The sequence below is a fragment of the Centruroides sculpturatus genome, unplaced genomic scaffold (assembly GCF_000671375.1).
Source record: "Centruroides sculpturatus isolate CEXI.00-Female unplaced genomic scaffold, Cexi_2.0 scaffold55, whole genome shotgun sequence".
NCBI lineage: Eukaryota > Metazoa > Arthropoda > Arachnida > Scorpiones > Buthidae > Centruroides > Centruroides sculpturatus.
The window spans coordinates 1,244,422-1,263,978 of NW_019384374.1; the positions used below are offsets into that span (position 1 = coordinate 1,244,422).

A 19,557-nucleotide genomic window follows, 5' to 3' on the forward strand; every position below is an offset into this window, starting at 1 on the left:
AGTTAATATAAATAAATTGGTTTTTGCCCTTGGTTTAATTAAATTACTGTAATTAAAAACCTACTAATGTGAGGTAGGAATAAGGACTTATCACACCAGTGATAATAAACACAAACACCCAGGTATCAATGGAATACATTTAATAAAATGAGAAGTGGTGTACATTAAAAACGATTAAATTAACAATTGACATGAAATAACCAAAATGAATTTTGGACTATTTCATGTCAATTGTTAATTTAATCGTTTTTAATGTTCTCATTTTATTAAATGTATTCCATTGATACCTGGGTGTTTGTGTTTATTATCACTGGTGTGATAAGTCCTCATTCCTACCTCACATTAGAAGGTTTTTAATTTATTTAATTATAGCAAGTTATTACATTTCAATTAAATTTGCAATATTAAAAAGCTAAAGTCTAAAGCTTAATTAATTTAAGTAATAAAATTATCATATTAATTTAAAAAATTAAAAATATTTTCATAATAGTTTTTTTAATAATATATCCTTTCTTAGTTTTTATTATTACAGTATTATTATTATTAATTTGGAAAATAATTTCATAAAATTACCTTTATCTTGCCCTAATGTGATCTCTACTTTTCCTAGAACTCTGGCTGCTAGAGTAGGAGCAATGCAGCAAAATCTTCAAGAGATAATGATAATTTTTAATATGGTATAAAAACATATGTGATAGTTATGAGAAAGAATTTTTTAAAATACTGACGCAAGTGGCTTCTTGGATGCATGAAATTCTTTTATAACACGAGCTACTTCTGGAATAACTTTACAATTTGCACCATCAACGGCAAAAGTTGATCTAGTTTCAAAAACTCAGATATTACTATAAAAATCATTGATGTTAAATAACATTTCATAATAAATTTTTAATTGTATTAATGTAATTACATAATTGTTCTGAATCTTAATGCAAAAATTTTTACTTATACAAAAGTATGCAGAAATTTTTCATTATAAAACACAATTAAAATAATTTTATATTTACGACTACATTTAAGAATCTTATGAAATGCATTTTTTCTTTTACATTTCTTAACACAATCTTGTAAACTGAAAACTATACTAATTTATATTGAAACTACAGTTAATTGAAATTTAATGTGGTAGGTATTGTATTTATCTAATGTTTTAGAATTATATCAAAATGACATTAACAATATTTTAACTCTGAAAATGTTAAACGTTTTAACATTCACTTTAAGATATTTCTAGAATTCATCATTTATGGCAGCAGAAAAATTGTTTTGAAAATTTATCAAATAATAATTTAATTTTTCATTATTTTCATAATTGACCAACTTTTAATAACTACCATTAAAACTTTTAAACAATTAATTGGAAATGTTAATAAAAAAAATTATTATTCAAAGAGATATTATAATTTTTGTTGAAAAATTCAATTTTTGTAAATATTACATATACTATATCTCGTGTAAAGTCTTTTGTCAAAATATTCCAATTTTTCTGCATTTATTTGCTTCCTAACAAATGAAGAAGTGCTAGAATCATTTTGCCAACTCCATCATAAATCTCGTGGAAATTCGGCGTATCATACATAAAGGCAGGAGTGGTGACCACCAAGTTATTCTTGTCGACAATGACACCGTAATGAAAAGTTAAAGCAACATAACAATTAAAATAATAATATTGAAAAGATAAATTATCATTATTAAAAGGATATATCAACATTGGTATTATGATGTATAGCACCCCATGATTTCACGGCTTCGACAGCTCCGCAATAGGGCCATTTTCCAGAACCGTCATCTAAAATTTAAATTGCATATTAATAATTAAATTGATTTTAGAAAATAAATCATATAAAAAAAAACAGAGATCTAAAAATCTCTTAACACAGTTTTAAGTTCTCTAAGATTGTTATAAAATACTATTTATTATGCATCATGGTTGAATGCATGGATAGTTAAGTGTATCTCAATGTAATTTTTGACTTTTTGTATTTTACTTGATATGAAAAATAATATCGCTATAATTGATATAATGAATGTTTCAGAATAAATAGTCATACTTTCCTTTTAGTTTAATGTTGTTTACTTTTTAAAGCTAGTAGATATATAAAGCCAGAAAGAAAAAAACTACAGGGAAGATTATGGAATTACCTTGCCATTTTTTTTTGTCAGTAAAGTACACAATATTTGATTATTAATAGATAGAACTAAGTGATAAACAAAATGGATTGAATTCATTGACTTGTTTTCTCCATTCCAGTGAATTTAGGATGTTTGTATGTAATGTATGGGATAACTCAGTCAACATTCACAAACAAGTTTTAGTGACTCATGGAACACTTTAAGAACAATAACATTCTAAACTTTAAACAGCTACGTTCATATTATTATTATAACAAAATAATAATTTTAAAAAAATTATCTCAAAAATTTGCAAGTTTTGCTCTTTTACTACACGGTAGGAAAATGAACTATATTATAGCAAGTTAATATAAATAAATTGGTTTTTGCCCTTGGTTTAATTAAATTACTGTAATTAAAAACCTACTAATGTGAGGTAGGAATAAGGACTTATCACACCAGTGATAATAAACACAAACACCCAGGTATCAATGGAATACATTTAATAAAATGAGAAGTGGTGTACATTAAAAACGATTAAATTAACAATTGACATGAAATAACCAAAATGAATTTTGGACTATTTCATGTCAATTGTTAATTTAATCGTTTTTAATGTTCTCATTTTATTAAATGTATTCCATTGATACCTGGGTGTTTGTGTTTATTATCACTGGTGTGATAAGTCCTCATTCCTACCTCACATTAGAAGGTTTTTAATTACAGTAATTTAATTAAACCAAGGGCAAAAACCAATTTATTTATATTAACTTGCTATAATATAGTTCATTTTCCTACCGTGTAGTAAAAGAGCAAAACTTGCAAATTTTTGAGATAATTTTTTTAAAATTATTATTTTGTTATAATAATAATATGAACGTAGCTGTTTAAAGTTTAGAATGTTATTGTTCTTAAAGTGTTCCATGAGTCACTAAAACTTGTTTGTGAATGTTGACTGAGTTATCCCATACATTACATACAAACATCCTAAATTCACTGGAATGGAGAAAACAAGTCAATGAATTCAATCCATTTTGTTTATCACTTAGTTCTATCTATTAATAATCAAATATTGTGTACTTTACTGACAAAAAAAAATGGCAAGGTAATTCCATAATCTTCCCTGTAGTTTTTTTCTTTCTGGCTTTATATATCTACTAGCTTTAAAAAGTAAACAACATTAAACTAAAAGGAAAGTATGACTATTTATTCTGAAACATTCATTATATCAATTATAGCGATATTATTTTTCATATCAAGTAAAATACAAAAAGTCAAAAATTACATTGAGATACACTTAACTATCCATGCATTCAACCATGATGCATAATAAATAGTATTTTATAACAATCTTAGAGAACTTAAAACTGTGTTAAGAGATTTTTAGATCTCTGTTTTTTTTTATATGATTTATTTTCTAAAATCAATTTAATTATTAATATGCAATTTAAATTTTAGATGACGGTTCTGGAAAATGGCCCTATTGCGGAGCTGTCGAAGCCGTGAAATCATGGGGTGCTATACATCATAATACCAATGTTGATATATCCTTTTAATAATGATAATTTATCTTTTCAATATTATTATTTTAATTGTTATGTTGCTTTAACTTTTCATTACGGTGTCATTGTCGACAAGAATAACTTGGTGGTCACCACTCCTGCCTTTATGTATGATACGCCGAATTTCCACGAGATTTATGATGGAGTTGGCAAAATGATTCTAGCACTTCTTCATTTGTTAGGAAGCAAATAAATGCAGAAAAATTGGAATATTTTGACAAAAGACTTTACACGAGATATAGTATATGTAATATTTACAAAAATTGAATTTTTCAACAAAAATTAGGCCAAAAAATAATTACAACAATAAAAATTATCATAATAAGCCCTTGTTCCTATTTTAAAAGTCTTTTGTTATGGGTAAGTTAATTTCTTAATGATATATTTAATAAGAATGTGTTTCAAAGCATCCTTTTTTTTTGTCACAGTATATGATGATTTATGATTGAAAATTTCATCTCTCTTTTATGAAGGTTTGCAAACCTCAATTATGTTTTCTGTGGTGTTCATTTGTATGAAATTACTTGAAACAGTTTTTGATTATTAAAAGTTATTTTTGCTTATTCAGTTTTAATTATAGATGAATTTTCAATTATTGGATAACTGATATATCAATTATTTTTGTAATCATTTCTTGGAATTAATAAGCAAACAAATTAGTATGTATTTAAATTCAATTATTGATGAATTAATAGTAATATTTATCATAATATAAATATATTGTGTATGCTTTTAAGAATATTTTTTTTAAACATTTTAAAAGACATTTCTAAACATTGAAGGACTATGGAAAACTTCTTTAAAGATTTATTGTGTTTCTATCAATTAAAAAATTATAAAGTTTTCATTCCTTTGATACTTGCTATTGAAAAATATAATAATCTACTTTATTCTATTTTTATGTTATATATATATATATATATTATTAAGAACTACTGTGTTCTGTTAATAGGAGAAAAAACAAACAGTTCTAGTTATGCTCACTTCCTGTTTAGTATCTTCTATCATTGCTGTTTTGCAATGTTTGATCTCTAAACAATTAACCGTAGCCCATTGGAAAGTTTTTATTCTAACTTAGAAGTAATTTTTTTACCTTTATCCTAGTCTATAGAGTTCTTTGTACTGTTGAAGAACCTATAGAAATTACTGTATTCGCATACAATAAACACATCGGTTACAACAGGCTGCAAGTGTGTTTGACTCATTTCAGTAGCAATAGTTAAAGGTGTTGCCTCAAAGTTGATTAAGACCTTTAAATGTGAAAGCAGCTTGAATGCACTCATCATTTTATAAGGAGGGAAACAGCAAAAGGAACCTACTTACCTATTATAATGAAGTCCTTGTCCTCCTAGTGTCAACTGTGTATTTTTGAGTATTTGCTTAATTTTTTGGAAGATTTAAATCTTTGTATAAATTAGCACAGCACTACAGGATTCTTTGGCATATCATGAAAGGCTAAACATTGATTTCTATTGGAGATAGCAGAGCATTGAGGAAATAAATCATACAAACACTATGAAAACTCCAGAAAAATTTTAATCAAAAATATTTTCAAACCAGTTTAATGGTTCAGCTTCAGTTGCTTACTACTATGTTTGAATAAAGGACTGAATTCTTAAGATATTTGTATGATTTGTTTTGTATAACTTTCCAATTATGTGTGGTTATTGATTGAGAGCATTGAGATATAAATATACCATCCAATTGTTGTGTATTATCTTTTTTGTATAGTATAGGCAGATGTACTATCAAAAAGTATATTAAATGTGTTGTGTCTTTGGATTTCTAAGTTTAAGCAACAGTTCTCACACAGCTTAATAAAATATAAAATCATGTCCAAGTTAACACTATTTTAATTTACTATTAAAATTATTAAGTAATGTATTAACTCATGTTTCTAATTTCATATATTGTTTTACTGAATATTAAATAAGCATGATATAAAGCAATTTGTTATAGCTGATGTGTTTATTGTAAATGGTTACAGCAACTTGTACAGGTTCTTTCACAGTACATAGAACTCTATAGAGTAGGCTAAAAGTAAAGTTAGAAAAATTATTTCCCAACAAGCTGTAGGTACAGTACTTGTTTAGAGATCATACACACCATAAAATGTGATGAAATAGCAATGATAGAATAGAAGAAAACAGGAATTCAAGCATACCTAGAACACAACCTAGCAATGAAATCTGCAACTGTTTCTTTTTCTTCCTATTAATTTACACAAGACCAAAACATTATCATTTTACAAATTCAGATACAATAACTCTTGTATGTGACAGAGTAATGAGTCAAAACTTTTCAGCTGTTCATTTAAAATATAGCACTTTTTAAATAATGTATTTTACATGCACGTAAAATACATTTATTTGCCAATTATAATGAACTGGAAGAACTTTAGAGCTGAAAACTATTAATATATTGATCATGCGTTAAAGCATAACATCACTCTACAGTTGCTTTTTAATCAGCATCAAACAGTTTTGAATATAAAATGCACTTCTCTGATTTGACAATATGCAAATATAGGCCACAGGTTTCCATTTCTATTCAATTTCAGTTTTGAATATTTGTCCCTGCAAAAGAAAGATTTATACAAGATAAACAATTTTTTCCCTTAACCTCTTCTATTTATATCTAGAAAGCTAATTTAAAACTTTTTGCATATATTAAGTGAATTGTTAAAAGAAGTCAGTTTTCCTTCAAGCTGCAATATTATTATTATCTAAAAATTGCTTTTTGTTGTGTTACAAGACTTTATTTTATCTAGTATTGTTGTTTTATTATTTGCAATATTTTGAAACATATTTCATTAAATTATGTTTTCAGAATACTACTTTTAGCATTAAGTTCATCATTATGTAATAGATCTGTAAATATTTTAAATTCTTTTTTAAAATCAATAGACGCTTATTTCAAAGTATGTTATATAACAGTTGAAAAACTGTAGATTTATTTTCTCAAATTCCATTTTTAGAGAAATACAACCTGTTTGTTACAGGTAACAGTTTTTTTTTTTCTATTCAAAAAACTAAAAGTTGTTTTATCAGATTAGATTTACCAGAAATAGTATATTAATATTGTTATAACACATAAAATGCAATAAAATTTAATTTTTATCTGTATTTTCATCCTAAGATAATATGAAAGGAAACTAGTTACAGAAACAGTGTAAATCCAGTACAAATACAGGTATGTGGTATTGTGCTGCTTATTCATTCATCCTTGTATTTTGTTATATTTTTGGAAACTTTTAAACCAATGTATGACAACTGGAAGAACTTTGAGACAATTTTGTAAGCCAACAAATAACAGATGCCTTGCAGTTAAGTGCAATACANTAACTCAACAACAGTTCAACCTGGTAGATAATCACCATCAATATTGATCACATATCACAACCTTTGCTGCAAACTTTCAATCTGATGGGGATTTCTTTGAAGAAAGTCTCAAATGTTGGATATTTTCACTGAACTGTATATTGGCAATATAGTTCTGCAGGGTACAAAATAGATGGTGTCAGTTGGCACCAAGTTTGGACTGCAGGATGGAAGAGGCAGAATCTCCTGGCTTTAAGGTCATCTTTGCTCTATGTGCTGGTGCTTTATTGCAGTGATATTGGAATTTGTCAATTTTTGGAGTGTATGGGATCATTCAAGTTGTGCTAATTTTCTGGTGGTCAACCATGGATTATCACCTACTAGGTGATGGAGAATGTCATTATCAAGATGGAATCACTATCTGGAAGGGGTTCATCCTGAAATGAGAAATCTGCATCCTTGAATTTCTTAAACCAATTGCAGCAGATCTGCCTGTTGGCTGTATTCTTGCCAAATGCCTTGCAGATGAGATCATGAGCCTTTATTGCATTGAGGCCAATTTTGAAGTGATAGAGCAACAGCATATGAATGTGTTCTTTTGAAAATTTCATATTGTCAGACATTGCTCATTTCCAATGAACTATGTGATGAAACACTCTGATTACTCTATTTACATAATCACATTATATGTTCTATAAAATTTTTCCAGTTGTTTCTAAAAAAATCAATATGTCTAAATTTCACCTTTACAATCTGATAGTTTTTTAATATCAAAGTACACAAAACATAGATATTGAGTTTTCAAAAGGAATTGCAAATTGTTGTTAACATGAAAATCATCTTAAATTACCAACTCACTATTCCATTACAATCTAAAAATTGTTGTCTATTTATTAGAAATATTTCAATAAATAACAATAAATCATAGGTAAAAATGAAACTCTTGCTGATATCAGTATTTTATTTAATCACTATCAATGAGTAGCTTATGATAAGTAATCTATCAATGAAGTGGAAAAAAAGAGTATAATTTGTCTCACTGCTACTTCAATTTTAAATAAAAAAACAAGATAAAAGTTTTCTTTGCAATTATAACTTTGAGATGTTTTTGACTGAATAAAATCAAAATTTCACTGAAAATCAAATTGTCAATCAGATGTTTTTGATTTTATTAGAAAGTCTGTAACCATAAAATACAAAACTACACAACTAAAATACAAAAACTATGCACTTTTTTAAATGTAGAATTATCATTTATAAAATTAACTCGATAACTGAACAGTATGATCAGAAAAAAACAAAATAATTAACATATATTTTGTATGTTTTCTGATTATAAGTTCAAATTTTATAATAATACTAGCTTTGCATTAATACGTGTGCCCAGCATTGCTTGGGTTTTTAATGGATGTGAAATTGAAAGAGGATGATAAAAATAATGGTCCTAGTAACTAAAATGTGCATTTATTTATAAAAGATCATTCTCATCCCATTGCATAACTTTAGTGGGTTCAAATTTGACAAAAGCATTACTGGTGCTCCAACCTATAGCTCAAGGTTATCAGATGTAATCCAGCTGATTCCAACGAGTTTAAAAATTCCACTGGGTACATTAATGCCTGATCTGTCTCAAAAATGGAATTGATGGACTCATATGTTGTATAAGTTCCTGGAAGTTGTTCCTGCATATGTAAATTCAGTTTGGCAATGCATTTGTTTTAGATACCAATATTGGTCTCTTCTATATCCATTTGTAGTTTATGTAGAGTTATCAAATTAGTATCCAGATCTTCAGTGAATTTTCCATCATTGAGATGCAAAAGTTATTTAGAAAATTCTCTGCAGATATGTCTCCCAATAGATGGATCCTCATATCCATTGAAAGGCACACCTTTTTAACATGATTATACAGTAATGATGCCTTTAGGCAGGCACAAAGTAGTCAGCAGGCAAACCAACAATCCAAAAACAATCAGCCTTTATTTATGATTTTTGCCAACAGATGATGCTACATCTAAAGGCAGAAAGTCAGATGTGGAAGAAATATACCACCCCAATATTTTGGAGTAGTATATAGCTTAGTATTGATTCTAGGATCTATGTAATACTCATACAAACTTTGGTCTAGATTGGTTTAAGAGTAAAGATTTGTATAAAGGGCAATCCAACAAGAATTGATTTTTATAAATATATATAGACAGTAGTTTAATTAAATAGTAACAAATTTGCATACAGATTTTTCATAGCACTTTTTCCAATGAACTACACCTTTTCAATTTAAAATTCAGAAAAAGTAAATTCTATTTCAGAAAAGACCAAGTGATTTTCACAAAAAGTTAACATCAATGTTGTCATTGCCAGCTCCAGCATTCTAAGCTGTGTTAGAATTTTTGAGAGTAACTGACATTAATTCATTAGCAAACTGAGGCTTAAGGCAAGTTTAAAACTTGAAAAATTAACTAGCATCTCTGGTCAAGCAACAACTGAAAGATAGCATTATAGATAAAGTTAAAAAGATGCTTGTTGATACGTAACAGAACTGTTGCCAACCAAGAGATGCCAACGAAAGTTCTGCTATATTCCAATGCAGTAGTATATAATTTTAATACTAATGTGAGGATCCGAATCCAGACTTTCAGTATATTTATATCATTTGTTCATAATATCACATCATAAATAGTTATATTTTCGTTAAATAACTGTCAACTTTTATACCTGGGAGCTAAACATCTGTTAAGTTCTCAGGCCTAATAACAACGCTTTCTCATCACCTTTTGACCTAATATCTCGATTTCAACATTACAACATTGGAACAGAACAACAAAGTGAGTCAGTCGTCGCCCTTCCCTCTTGGATTAAAGTCAGCAAAATTTTCCATGTGTCAGTGACAATTTCTGTGCTCAATCAGTACCCTATCGGATTTTTCCCATTACTTTCCATTGTGCCTAGAAGAACTTTCTTGATCCAGACCAAGCCAGCGATCAAAATCCTCACCCTCAAGATCCTAATCTCAATCTCAATCAAGATATCATAAAAGATATTTATCGGCATGCGAAACTTCTGTAAACTCTCTCTCGCAGGAATCGGAAAAACCGTAATATCAAATATATCTAATATCTATCAAATCGTAGAAATGTATCAAAAAGCTAGCATATTTAAAATTGAAATATTGTATGGCCTCTCGTTACCCATTAAACAGTTGTTACATTAACCCATCTTTGAGTAAGTCACTTCCGGTGCGTTGTCTCTCCCTCCTTCCCAAATCTGATCGTTCTGTTACGCAACTGCTCGTGTGACCTATTTAACGCGGTTTCCGTGGTTATCCTGACAGGGCATCGAAGAGGTGCCGACCCTTCGGTCACAGTAAATGAACTAAGATCTAATAAATTACACACATTACAATTATCAAAAAACTTATTCTGCATTAAATTTAAAGTCAAACCTGTGATTATCAGTCACTTATTCATGATTGACATGAAGTGTACGAGGCAAATTGCATTTCATAGAAACACGTTTTTATTAAAATGTTGAGACACCTAACACAGAACTAAATGACAATACTGTCACATTTGGGAGCTAAGAAGATTTTTTGTTGGTCCACTAAGGTCCTACAAACCAAATATGCAGTAGATACAAGAAAAAAAAAATTATTTACATGTGATATGTCAATAACAAGAACAATAAAGGAAGCCAACTCTAGGACAATTACTGTGACAGTACCTGATAGTCAATTGCAGGTGGAACAATTACCAAATTTTATATACAACCACAACACACCTATATATATATATATAATAGTAAACGAGTTCTCTTTCTTAAGACTTGACTCAAGGAATGAAACTCATCTAAATAAATGTCAATCTTCCTCATACTTTATCCCAGTAATTTCAAAAATTCCCTTTTGAAGTTACAATTTCACCCGTGTACTTGAATAATGGACAGTTCCACATCTGCATCATCTCTCTTTGACATAAGCTCAAAAGTGACCCTCACCTCCGAAATGGAAGAATTAAGGAGATTAGAAAGTTCTAGAAGGGAGAAAGAATAAAGAACTGGAATAATGCAAGAACAACAAAAAGATAAAAACAGACATATGGCATACAGCCATATATTATAAGAATAAATATGGTCAGTCTTTTCAAGAACATTTTAATTTGTATAAATCAGTAGTGGCTTGTGTCTTTGTAATAAGGGTGCTGACACAGGAGGGTACCTTGCAACTGTTCTGATACAATCATTTTTTTTATAATGTTATTGATGAAAAAATTTTACATGACAGCTGAAATTTTCCAATGATTAACAGAAGTAACAAAGACAGAGTATAATCTCCTATGATTCCAAATAAACAGATTTAATTGATAATTTAGCTGTATCAAACAAAACCAGATTCAAGTTGTAACATTCACAGGCTATGTAAACAGCCAATGAATGGACTATGGTCTAAAATTACTTTTGGAAACATAATTCTTTTTACTTTTTAAACTGGTTGTATATTTTCTTTACTCTTTCTGTCTTACAAATAGTAAGAAGGCCTGAGATTCCAGTATCAAAGAAAAATATTTCTCTGATCCTGAAATTCCACTTTTGTGAGCAGCATCTGGGATGTTTGATCCTGTCAACATGCTGCTAACATGTGTCTTGCAGAATGCACATGATCCTCAAAATGTGATTTCTTCATGCACACAAATGCATTTTGATACCTTGATAACACTTTTGAGCCATCCACAGTGAAGTCTCTCTTGGTTAACTTCGCTTCCCTCACAATTTCAGCAGAAGTTGAGACATACAGAACTTTTATGCTTACCCATTAAATTTCCTAGTCTGTAGCCTCAAAGCTGCGCACACTTCTGCACTTCACACTGTCGCCAATAATTTATTAAAAAGTAGCCAAAAAGTTACCGAATAAAATTAAATTAACTCAAAAGATAGCTAAGATGCTAATAATTTTTATTTTCATCAATTAAAAAACCTGAATGTGGCAACACTGTTTACAAAATGTCCAAAGGTGTGTCTGCTTTTGTTCTGAAATCTGAAATGATTTTTTTGGTACCTACAATGGCATCAAGGACCACATACATGACAGTATTTTTCCAAAAATTATGAATGTATTTTAAAAAATTACAAGAAAATCCTATAAAACGAGCATTTTTGCCGATTTTGGTTCAAAAAATGTAAAAAGTTCATTTTCGTCAGTTAGAAGCAAAATGTGTTATTTTCGGAACTCTCCTTGGATTCTCAGATAAATCCAGAAAATCCAGAGACTAGTCATTAGTCATGACTAATATAGGCAACATTAGTCATTAGTAGGGTCCAGATTTTTGGGTGCATTTTTAGAATGGATTGCTGCTCATTTGGGTGCTTTTAAATGCTGTATTATTAAGACAAAAACCAACAAGAAGTATTATATTTACAAATTACATAGCTGTTTATTGCAATTTACACATAAAGATGAGCATTGTAATTTACAACAGTAACCACCTCAATGTTCTTAAAAGTGAAGTTTACTCATTTGGAGGATAAATGTCTTTATATAGAAAAAAAATCTTTCTACGTCGGCTGAGACTAAGGGGACAGGTTTCATTTTTACTCACATGCTAGTTCAGTGCAAAATCCAAAATATTTTTCAAATCAGTATTTTTGATAAACTAGATCTGAGTTTGTCCAGGGCAAAACTGTCCAGTACAATCAAGCACCTGACTTACAACATTCCACTGATCCCACATTTCAGTTCCACATCTTTCCAGCTCATTGATTTTATCCACCAATAACTTGTACAAATGCACAGAGTAGAGTTCTGTAGTCACTACTGGATCAGTGTCCAGTTTTTTGACACTGTCAATGGCTGCAGAAGTGCCATAAGGAAGTTTGTTGATAAACGCATTGATTTTCTCAAAGTTCTTGCAGTAGAATACCACAGTGTTTATCCAAGACCCCAATGAGTGACCACTGGAATGGTAATGGCAGCCCAGTTATGTCTTTGTACAAGTGCTCCCGACTAGGGCACTTGAGAAGAACCATTTTCATTTTTGAAAAGTCATTGGCCTTGCTATATTCTACACAAATATGTTTACATACTCGGTGTAGGACATGGGCAAGACAAATCATATGCTTTAGGTTGTTTAGATGTATTTCAAATATGAGAATGCCGACATGTAAGATCTTGATCTGTAACAACAGGCCAAACCTTTTCATACTGGACACCATTTGGCCACAACTTGACACAAACATCATTGAAAGCTTGGGACACTGTAGTTGAGTTTGTATTTTTAACTTGGTACATTTTGAACAATATTGGTTGTACATAGCATTTGTCAGAGGTGCAACAAGAACATTCAGCACGTACCATTTTGAGGAATCCATTGTTTTGTCCAGTATGAACACTACAGGATTGTCTCCAACAATGTCCAGGATTTTAGATGTGGTTTGATCATAAATTGGTTTCACATGGTTTTTTCTAAGCATGTTCTCATTGGGGACAAGCTTTCCTGTATATTTATGGAGAAATTACTTAAAGGCTGGATTGTTTACCTTATATAAGGGTATATTTGCCTGCAAAAGAGCAGTCATTAATCTGCATAAAATGTATTATTTGCCTTCTGAGATTCTTCTCCTCTTTGAAACGCGGCTCCTATAAATGTCTGCTTGAAATTCTTCCTTTTCTGTTTGCCTTCTCTATGCTTTTCCAAACTCACATGTCACATGATTTTTGTTTCTTGGTGTTTAACATCAATCAAAATCATATAATTGCAAATGGAACAGTGAAGAACTTTTCCATCTGTGCATATGCCTTCATCTTTAAACTTATTTGCTAAAATGTTCAGTTTAGATACAGACAATTTGCCGTTTTCTAATGTTGCTGACACCAAACAAAGGAAATTGGAACTGTTGTGCTCACAAGGCAGGGTCAATAAAGAATTTTCTAGATTGTTCTTTTTTTTAGAAAAGAAAACACATGTTGCAGAATTTCAGTGAATCTGCTTACATTCTTAGAACAACCCTAAAGTTTAGTTGTTTAGTCCAGAAAATTTCCTTTCACACCTTTTCTCTCAACAAAAGAAGAGAGTAAGCTAATTATCGTATTTTTTTCCTCAGTATATGTGGTCCGGTTTAACAAATTTGTTTTTCCCCTCAAGTGAATGAACAAAAAAAAAAAAAATTGTAAACATATTCTTTGAAAATGTAAAAAAGGGGAAAGCTGGGTGCAAAATATGTAGTTTGGGTGCTAATCACCATTTTGGGACAGGTTTGCATTTTGAGTGCATTTGGGTGCTAAACAATTTGGCAATGAGTGAGCCTACTACCCTAAAACCAATGGAGTTTATCTGTTTACACTCTGTCCCTTTCAAAAACTGAGTAAGTGCGGTACCCAAAATCTGGATACTAGTCATTAGTCATGATTGATTAGTCCAGGGGTCACCAAACTTTTTTCACAGTGGACCACATAATTTAGAAACTGACAAGCGTAGGCCGCATAATCATTTTGTTCAATACAGTACACTGAATACACAAAAACTAAAGAGAACCAACATACAGTGAGTTAATGAACATAATCCATTCCAAGACTTTGTTATCCAAATTGTTTGTTAACTGATTATCAATTTACCATAGGTTTTCATGGGAATTTGATCAATTCATTCTGGAGACCCAAAAATAAAAAATATATACTTTCTTACTACATTTATTTATATGTAATAATAAAAATACATATATTCACAGTCATGTTTTTTTCGTTTGAAAGGGTTAAAGAATCTGTCTAATGTCGATTGCTTTTCTCTCTTCAAGATTTTTCAGAAGTAATAAGAGCATTGTAATTGTAGAGATCCCCAAGCCTATTAATCTCAACCTGGTTTGGATGACATTCTAAGACCGTTGTTCTGATATCCTCCCACTTCTTCAAAAGATCTTTAATAGCAGATATTGGCATTAATCTTTTTCAGAAGAAAACATATCTTGCCAAGTTTCTTGGCGTTCTTCATTCAAGAGTTCTTGGCGTTCTTCATTCAAGAGTTCTTGGCATTCTTCTGTCATCAGAGCCATTTCAGGTTCCATTATGAGCTCTTCAATGTTCTTTATTTCTCTGATGTGATTTTTGTTACTCCTTTAGCTGCTTGAGTATTCTTGATTATACTGTATCTTTCTTAGATTAGATTGAACTGTGGCCTACTGTAGACCTATTCAAGCCATACTGCCCAGCAACATCAGACATCGTCTGCCCACTCTCTACCTTTGCTATTATACTCTCACCTTTCGAAAATAAAAACCAACACAAAACTTAATGAGTGCCTGCCCGACAGTCTTGCGAATACTATAAAAGAATTGTTTCTGTCAGAAAAATAAAAGTCTGGAATTACAAGGAAGAGTTTCAAAGTTTCAAGGAATACTATCCAATCAGTATATACCGAGTTGAGTGTCAATGTTGACATCTCCCACACTCTGAAAATTTTTGAATTGTTGCCTGAAGACAAGGGAAGACCAATTGGTATTCATTATTTTATGCTACTTCTTCTTGTGTTTGTTCTGTGAGGTGTTCGTTGTCCAAACATAAAAATCTTTTTCAAAAGTGTTCATTAACCAATCACCCACTGTACTTATTTACCAATACACAAGCACAATCATTGCAGCAAGCTCATATCACTTTTCTTAGAAACTTCATTAAATAAACAAACACAAAACGAACTATGATATCCAAAGTCGCAACAAGTCACCAAATTTTTTATTTCACTGATTTTCCTAAAATTTATTACTATCAGATGCAAAATGAGATTGGACCAATATTGCATTTTTACTAACTATGTAGAAAAAAATTAAAATAAGTGTAAGTTTATCTATCATCTATAATATTTCCATATAAATAATTATATTTTAGCTCATTTGTAGCACAGTGCAGTGGTGGGCCAGATGAATTGACTTCACAGGCCGTAGATTGAACTGTGGCTCAGTAGGCCACAGTTCAATCTAATCTAAGAAAGATACAGTATAATCAAGAATACTGGTGACCCCTGGATTAGTCAACCAAAAAATGCCCAACACTTGTTCCCAGAGCTCCTGGGTCCCCCAGATGGCTATGCAGTTAAAGTGTCACCTTAACCACTAGTCCATCCAAACTATTGTTACTTCGTTCAAGTTTGTTCCTTTTGTAAAATTGTTAGAAATAACAATACTCACTATACAGTGTGTAAAACTTGTGAAATTTGATCCCAAAGTAAGCAACAAAGAAAAAAAGATCAGGGCATCTTCTAATAACTTTATTTGAAAGTGACATTTTGACAACTACTTTCCCATTTATTGTAAACTAGCAGACCCCGCCACGTGTTGTTGTGGCTCAAAATGTATCTATTATAAATGTATAACACTTTCCCTGGAGGGGATTTTTCGAAAAATCCCTTCTTAGTGTACATTCTCTTGACGTACCCTATTAAAATGCAATCAAAAACGCAAAAAACCGCATCTAAAATAGTATAAATAGAAGCAGAGTTCTTTACTGTAAGCCTTAACCCTGTCCATCTCCCCCCAGTGTGGGAAATTTCGACATGTATATCAATATATAAAACACGTGCGCATTCGAATGCAGCATTGTGTCAAAATTTTAAAGGAATCGGTAGGAACAAACGAACATTACATTTTTATTTATATAGATAGATAGAAGATGATCTGCTTTAGTTCATCCTCACAGAAAAGCAAACTTAGGGCATTGTACTCGTAGCGCCATCTGTTGGACATAAAAGCCTTAGCCCTAGATAATATGTTTTAATTTATATGAATGTTTATGGAATAATATACAGCCTAAGTCCACCCTGAAGTTACATTCTAAATATTGGTGAAAGAATTTTTGAAATCGGATGAGTAGTTTCGGAGATTACCCACTACATCCAAACTTACTTACTTACAAACATTACCTCTTTATAATATTAGTATAGACAATTACAGTTAAAACTCTTTAAACAAATTGCTGTGAAAGTCTAAATTTAGAATAGTAATAATAATATCAGTAACTTGCCATCTACAAGGAATACTACATAATTAATATTTAAACTATTATAGTAACTACAAAACCACACAAACGTTTTTGGTTACCTGATACTTAAGTTTTTTAAAATATTATTGAGAAATTATTATTTTCAGATTATAATTTTTTAACATATGGATAACTCTTTCTCACTCAAACAAACAAAAATTCAAATTTCTAAATAACAGTAAGTAGAAAATTTTCATTAATACAGGATATTATTTGTAAATTAAAATTAAGGCAAATGAATTAATATTCTAATGCTTTTTTCTGAATAAAAACTAAGTGAAAGTATCACATACATTAATGAGCAAAAATTTATTTAAGCATTAATTCAATAAATTAATTTCATACTGAATGAATATCTAGCATGCAGTGAAAAAATTATTTAAAAAATGTATTAAGAATTACATTATTATATATTACAAATATTTTATTTATAAGCATCATATTTTCCTTTAATTAAAGTAAATACTAATATATATTTAAAATTTACCAGAATTCTTACCTTGTATCAGCTGTATTTGGTTCGCCAACACAATGATTAACTACGTGAAACTGATTTACATCAGGAGCATAAATAAGAGGTTCTGCTTTTCCTCGTGTTAAATGTGATAAGACACTGAAAAGTTCAATTAATAAAATCATTTATATTTTGCCTATAAGCAATACACATTTATTTTATGCAAAAGTAATTTTTGTAATTTTGACGTAATTAATAAATTATTATTTTGTTATTTTGCTCTATTCATGGCCAAACTTATATTTAACTAAAATATAAAACATTTTAAAAATATATAAACATATATTTTTTAAATGTTTCTAAACTTCTGAGTGTATCATCATCAGATCATCATCATGAAGATATAACAAGTTTTTTAAAAATTTTATTTCACCTCTAGAAATTAAATTAATTTCATTTTAAAACCAAAATCCAGTTTATTAATTTTAAGTTTTCAAATGAAAATGTTAATGAAATATTAAAATTAAATGTTTCTTAAAATCAATAATGAAAATACAGTACTCTAAAAATGTTTAGCCTCTATCAGGAATTGGTAATAAGCTAAAAGTTTGAAAGTCTTTCCATAAATTATTTTTAATACTAGCAAGCTTCTTATAAAACAAGTTCTTTTTTGATTAAAAAATTAAGAATATCTTTTAAATTTGTGAGTATGTAATTTATAAAAAACACATTTATTATACAGGTACAGTATATATAATATGCTAAGGAAAATATATTTCAAATTTATTAAGGTACTTATACAAATTACATTTACATTTTATACATCATTTTGAAGCTTATTTAATGCAGATGAGCCAATTTTATGAATTTTACTGTTTAATTTTATTTAAAGTGATCAGAAACAAAAATGTGCACAATTTCACTCTTGCTGTTGTGGCATGAGTCTACCATCCTGGATATTGAACTTGCCCTATCCAGTATAAATAACTTCTCACACTGACACTTTTTTATTCATTCTCAATTATTTTTTTAACTTTTGTTAACTTCTCATTAGTGTTTAATTTTGTAATTAACGGACAGGTTACTGTAAATTAAGTGTGACGACTACATTGGCAATGCCAAAGTCACAGATACTTAATCAATATTACTTGTACTAAAAAGACATTTGAGAGGTTTACAGTTGGAAATTAACATCTTCACTTATACATTTACATCTGTCTTTAAGACTAACTATATTATCATGTGCAAATTACAACATACTACATTTGCAAAATTTGCATTCCTTTATTTAGTTTAAAAAATAAAAAAAATTTATTAAACCTATTTTTAATATTAAATACATAAATGCAATTAATAATGTAAAATAAATGTTATATCATCTTTTATTATGTACAGAACTACCTAAACAAATATGTAAATTGGTGCTGCCATTTATAATATACAGTGAGATCTAGAACAGTTTAGGTTTTATAATGTATACAATCATTTTATGGTAGTGTAAGTATGGTTTATTTTGTCTTTTATTCCATCTTTTAACATACAAAATAATTTTAATGTAAATTATATTTTAACAGTATGTATTATTATATTATATTATATTATTTGATTTATATAACTGTTAAGGTTATCTTACAAAAGGGTTTATCATACCAAGTGCCCAATATAACACATTTTAAAAATTCTTTAAATTGTGTTAGTGTCATAAACCCTTATGTTAGATAACTTTTGTAGTTATATAAATCAAATACTATGATATAACAAATATTAAAACAAAAACCATACTTTAGTCTACCATTGTCATGTTTATCACAATAATTGGATGGTATGAAATGGAACAATTTCATTGGTCAAGTAGACACTAATTGAAAATACAAAATCTTAAAAAAATTAAGATATATTTTTTTCTAATGTTACCACTAACAAACTGTTTCATTCACTGTTGCAGAAGGGGTTGAAGTAATTCAACCAAAAGCAGTCATTGACAAGAGGATGATCAATGACTACTAATTAATACCAGTCTACTATTAATATTTGAAAAGTGACTGTGTTGGATAGGTTGTGATGGCCTCACGTGTGATTGAAGTTACTAACCTC

The 19,557-nt window shown here is 29.5% G+C and overlaps 1 protein-coding gene and 1 long non-coding RNA gene across 3 annotated transcripts in view; one reads left to right on the top strand and one right to left on the bottom strand.

Annotated features, from left to right (window-relative positions):
* The window catches only part of LOC111616567 (ES1 protein homolog, mitochondrial-like), a 41,959-nt gene that overhangs the window by 13,950 nt on the left and 8,452 nt on the right, over positions 1-19,557 (bottom strand). For both annotated transcript variants that reach the window (XR_002755275.1, XM_023357969.1), the window contains exon 3: positions 17,509-17,622. Coding sequence is in view for 1 of the 2 variants with exons in the window: in XM_023357969.1 (XP_023213737.1) it covers positions 17,509-17,622 (114 nt within the window). In the remaining variant the exon portion in view is untranslated. The remainder of the gene's footprint in view (positions 1-17,508; positions 17,623-19,557) is intronic.
* LOC111616581 lies at positions 3,739-5,813 on the top strand. The gene is made up of 2 exons (XR_002755277.1): positions 3,739-4,034; positions 4,103-5,813. It is a non-coding gene; the product is annotated as an uncharacterized LOC111616581 (long non-coding RNA).